The sequence below is a fragment of the Eubalaena glacialis genome, chromosome 4 (genome assembly GCF_028564815.1).
Source record: "Eubalaena glacialis isolate mEubGla1 chromosome 4, mEubGla1.1.hap2.+ XY, whole genome shotgun sequence".
Lineage (NCBI taxonomy): Eukaryota > Metazoa > Chordata > Mammalia > Artiodactyla > Balaenidae > Eubalaena > Eubalaena glacialis.
Window position 1 is genome coordinate 170459955 of NC_083719.1, and position 4536 is coordinate 170464490.

A 4536-nucleotide genomic window follows, 5' to 3' on the forward strand; every position below is an offset into this window, starting at 1 on the left:
TGCTGAGGGTATAGATACACAGCAAGGAAGTGTTGGAAGTTTGAAATGAGAAGAACATTATGAAACAATCATTGAGAAGAATGGAAAGTGATTAGATGAAGGAAATGTAGAATGGTTGCTCCAAGCAATAAGGACACATTGGAATTTACTGGTTGTGAATTTTAAAATGGTACATTGTTGTCTGTCACCTCCTTTACTGTATGGAAGTTCATGTACGGCAGATGGATGTTGACTAACCAGAACTGGGTTTGACAATGAATTAAATGAAAGCAAAGGAAAGATTTATCGTTGAATGTATACAGGAAGGAGTGATTACAATGGCTGAGCATGGTATCTAACTGGGCAAGAAAGTACGACGACGGAGGTACAGGTTATCTCAGCACAGGGCTTCACACACATGCACATGCAAACACATGCACGCGAAGAGCAGGTTATCCTTAAATATTGTTTGAGGGGAGAATGAATAAACTTTCCCAAGATATCTGAGGATTTATGCTGCGCCTGACTTCTTTTTCAAAGAAGCCAATTATGAGAAAAGGAAGGTATTTGCTTCCTTATGTGCTTGACTTTTTTTTAAACTTTGCTGTTATTGTTGGTTTCTAAGTTTGCTTTCAATCAGAGTCCTTTTTGGCCTCTGTCTTTGGACCTGAGACCACTTGTGGAGTTCAGAGAATCCAACAAATGGAATTTGCTGAAGTTCTTTCCAAAACCTAATATCCATATTCAGCTTCTGATATCAAAATGTATTTTTTAAAAACAAGTTGAAATTATACATTTGCTCCTCTAAAATGCAGTACATAAAGATCTGAACTAATTTAAAAAAATTAGTCTCTGAAGTTCCAAACATCATTAGTTATATTTTTATGCCTTATGTACAGTGCTTTTCCAGAATGTTTTTCTCCTCTACAGGCAATGGAGTCCCAAAATGTGTCCATTGTTACTGAGTTCCAGCTGCTAGGATACCAGAATGTTCTTGAGTGGTGGACGTTGCTCTTTGCCATTTTCTTGTCCATCTACTTCCTCACAGTCACAGGGAATATTGTCATTACTACAGTGGTGAGCCAGGACCCGTGACTGCACTCACCTAGGTACACATTCCTCAAACACCTCTCCTTTCTGGAGATCTGGTATACATCCACAATCGTGCCCCTTCTCCTAGCCAACCTGCTCTCCCAGGGCCAAGCCATCTCCTTCCCTGACTGTATAGCACAGCTCTACTTCTTTGTGTTCTTCGGGGCTACCAAGTGCTTTCTTCTGGCCACGATGGCCTATGACTGGTATCTGGCCATCTGTAGCCCACTGCGCTACTCTTCCCTGATGAGTCCTGAGATCTGCACCAAGTTGGTGGCAATCTCCTGGTTGACAGGGATCAGCACAGGATTCCTGCCCTCCTTGATGATTTCCAAGTTGGATTTTTGTGGGCGCAACCAGATCAATCATTTCTTCTGTGACCTCCTTCCCCTCATGCAGCCCTCATGTTCCAATGTTTATATCACTGAGATGGTCATCTACCCTGTCAACTGCTGTGCTGTGCATTTGCTTTTTTCTTACACTTGTGTCCTATGTTTCTATTGTGTCCTCCATATTGAGAATTCCTTCAGCCTCTGGCCGAGTGAAGACCTTTGCCCCATGTGGCTCCCATTTGGCTGTTGTCACTATCTACTGTGGAAGCACGGTCTCCATGTATGTTTGCCCCAATCCCCACCTGTCACCAGAAATCAACAAGATTACTTCTGTCTTCTATCCTGTGGTCACCCCACTGCTGAACCCTGTTATCTACAGCTTGAGAAACAAAGACTTCAAAGACGCTGTTAGAAAAGTTGTGAGAAGGACTTGTGGCATCTATGGAGTAAGAGTGAAGGCAGGTTTCTTTATTGGATAAAGAAAATCAACACACAGAATACAGAGTGGATTAAGTTCAGGGATAAGTGAGGGGCAGGTTCAGAGCCTTCAAACCTGAATGCCATCACTGACATTACTTTAAATTCCACAAGCCATAATAAAACAGCTTCTTTATGGACCCTTGCCAACAACTGCTCAGAAGATAAATTGCCTCTATCAAAACATTTTGGAGACAACTTTGTCCTGGACACTTTCATCTTCTGATGGGAATCTGACTTTATAATTCCAGGGCATGATGTTTACATACACAATATTTTCAGATTCGATGAAAGGATTACTCTTGAGTTCATAAAGCCTATGTACAGAAAATTATACATCTTTTAAGTACTGTTAGGAGACTTGTCTTGTAGACTCAATTCCTAGTGCTCTCAGTGCTTGTTAAATATCTGTGGAATGAATGAATGAAAAAAAGAAAAGATAAGTGAAATATGTGTTGACCAGAATTATCTTTTAGTGACAGGAAAAAACAAAGAAGGATTTTTGAAGTGCCAAAGATTTAGTATAGTCACTTGGAGGGTTTTTTTTTTTTTTTGTCAATTCTAAGAAAGAAAAGAAAGAAGGAAGGCGGAGAGGGAGAGAAAATAGGTGGAGAGGAAGTAACTGGTGTAAGGAGAAAGAGAGGGAAAAAGACGAAAGAAGGGAAGGAAGAAAGGAAGGAAGGAAGGGAGGGAGGAAGAGAGAAGGGAAGGGAAGAAGAGGGAAGAGAAGGGAAAGAAAGTAAAGGGAAAGAAAAGTCCAAAGTATTATATGTTCTTGTGAGCTCTAGGAGTCAAAGTCTCTATATTAAAAGGCTTAAAACACTTTTATATTTTAAGTCGATCAATATTTAGAAGACCTCTACTAATCCTGCCCACGATTCTATTCACTAATTCCACAAATATTTTCAGTCCCTTGATATATGCCAGTCTCCTTGCTGCAGTCTGGGTTACTCAGGAAATGGCCAGGGAAGACTTTGCCTTAAGGGAGCCTATAGTCTTGAGGGAGAGAGAAATATGTAATGAGTCATCAAAGGAATAATTGATTTCTTTATATTTGTGATGATTGCTATGAAATAAAGTGTAAGCTTATACATTAATATAGAATAAGGTCTAAATCATCATTTAGCATTCATTTAGCATCATTTAGCATTTAACATCAATAGCAAAGCATTCTATGTTTATGTAGCACTTTAACCTACAGTTCCAGGATGAGAAGGATAAGAATGGAAATAGTGGTCCATGCAGAGAACATGGCATAAATGGCAGAAGCAACCAGGGGAACCTGGGGATGGAGGAAATAGATGAGTCTGGAGAGAAAGGCAGGAGCTAGTCCATGTAGGTCATTCAAAGCCCTGTAGGGTTTTTGGATTTTACACTAAAAAAAAATCATTGATTATCAAAGGGTATCCATTTGGAAAGACATGATATATTTTGCATTTGCAAATCCCACTACTGTTTAGAGAAAAGACCGAAAGAAAACAAGAGATTCTGGAGCCATTGCAGTAGCCCACACAGAAGAAGAGGTTAGTTTGATTTACATTTGATAATGTAATCTATCATAGAAATGCCTCACAATGATGAGTTCAGGAGTGGAAAATCTGGGATCATTTATTCCTGTGAAGTGGCACCAGTCTGTAGTCTCTTCACAAACTTGTGATATGCTCCACATCTACCCCTGAGCTTCAGGGGTAAGTGCAATTTGACTCTTTAGCTCATATAATTTCATCTCACCACCTGTCCTTGGTTCGTCTTACCTTCCTTCTCGCAGTGCTCAAGTTCACACTTCCTCCTGGGACTTGACTTGTGAGGACTGTTGTTAGTCCTCATCAGATCCATCTGGTTCAAATATTGGGTAGAAGGAAAGCAATGTACCAGAATCTGAGATAGGACAGGAAATGGGTGATATAGGCAGCAAAGTATCATTGATCTGGACCTTTGGACAGCGTATCCAAAAACAATCAAATATCTTATCTTGCAAATCTTTGTCTCTGATTATATTGATTGTGCCTTACATTTAATAAGACTTAAGTTATCTTACCAAAAGATCCTTTCTAATTTTAAACATGATGGGTGCCTGGCTCTGCATATGGGGAAAAAAAGATTACTGATCCACATGTGAGGATGCCGAATGGACATTCGGATGTATGGATCTGGAGCTCAGAGGAGTAACCTGACTGAGAGATAAAAATTAGGAATTTTTTTAAACATATAGATCACATTCAAAAATATGGAAATGGATAAGATTTCCAAGAGAAAGAGTGTAAACCAAAAAAAAAAAAAAAAGTGAAAGAGCATGGAGGATTTTCAAAATATAACTTCATAACTTTTAAGTAGAGGAGAGGAACCTGAAAAGGGACTAAGAAGGAATAACCACAGAGGTTGGAAGGGCAATTGTGAAGTGGTTGTATAGACTCTTCTAAGGGAAGAGAATGTTCTGGAAGGAAGAGGCATTGAGCATGGAAGGTGAGGATTAATATGTTTTTCTCAAAGTTCTCAACACAGAGGGTACTGTTGTTCCTGGGAAAGGCAGCATCTTTGGACTGCGGAGACTACACATCAGACTGATAACAGTGGGGGAGGGACTGGTTTGTAAGGAAATGGAAGCATTTGTGTATATGCAAACAATTACCCTGAGAAATGCAATTGTGAAAGAATG

At 39.7% G+C, this 4536-nt stretch overlaps 1 protein-coding gene across 1 annotated transcript; it reads left to right on the forward strand.

Annotated features, from left to right (window-relative positions):
* The first annotated feature begins 912 nt into the window (after nt 1-912).
* LOC133090640 (olfactory receptor 11L1) lies at nt 913-1882 on the forward strand. The gene is given in 2 exon segments (XM_061189024.1): nt 913-1511; nt 1513-1882. Coding segments are annotated over 2 exon segments (969 nt in total).
* The last annotated feature ends 2654 nt before the right edge of the window (nt 1883-4536 follow it).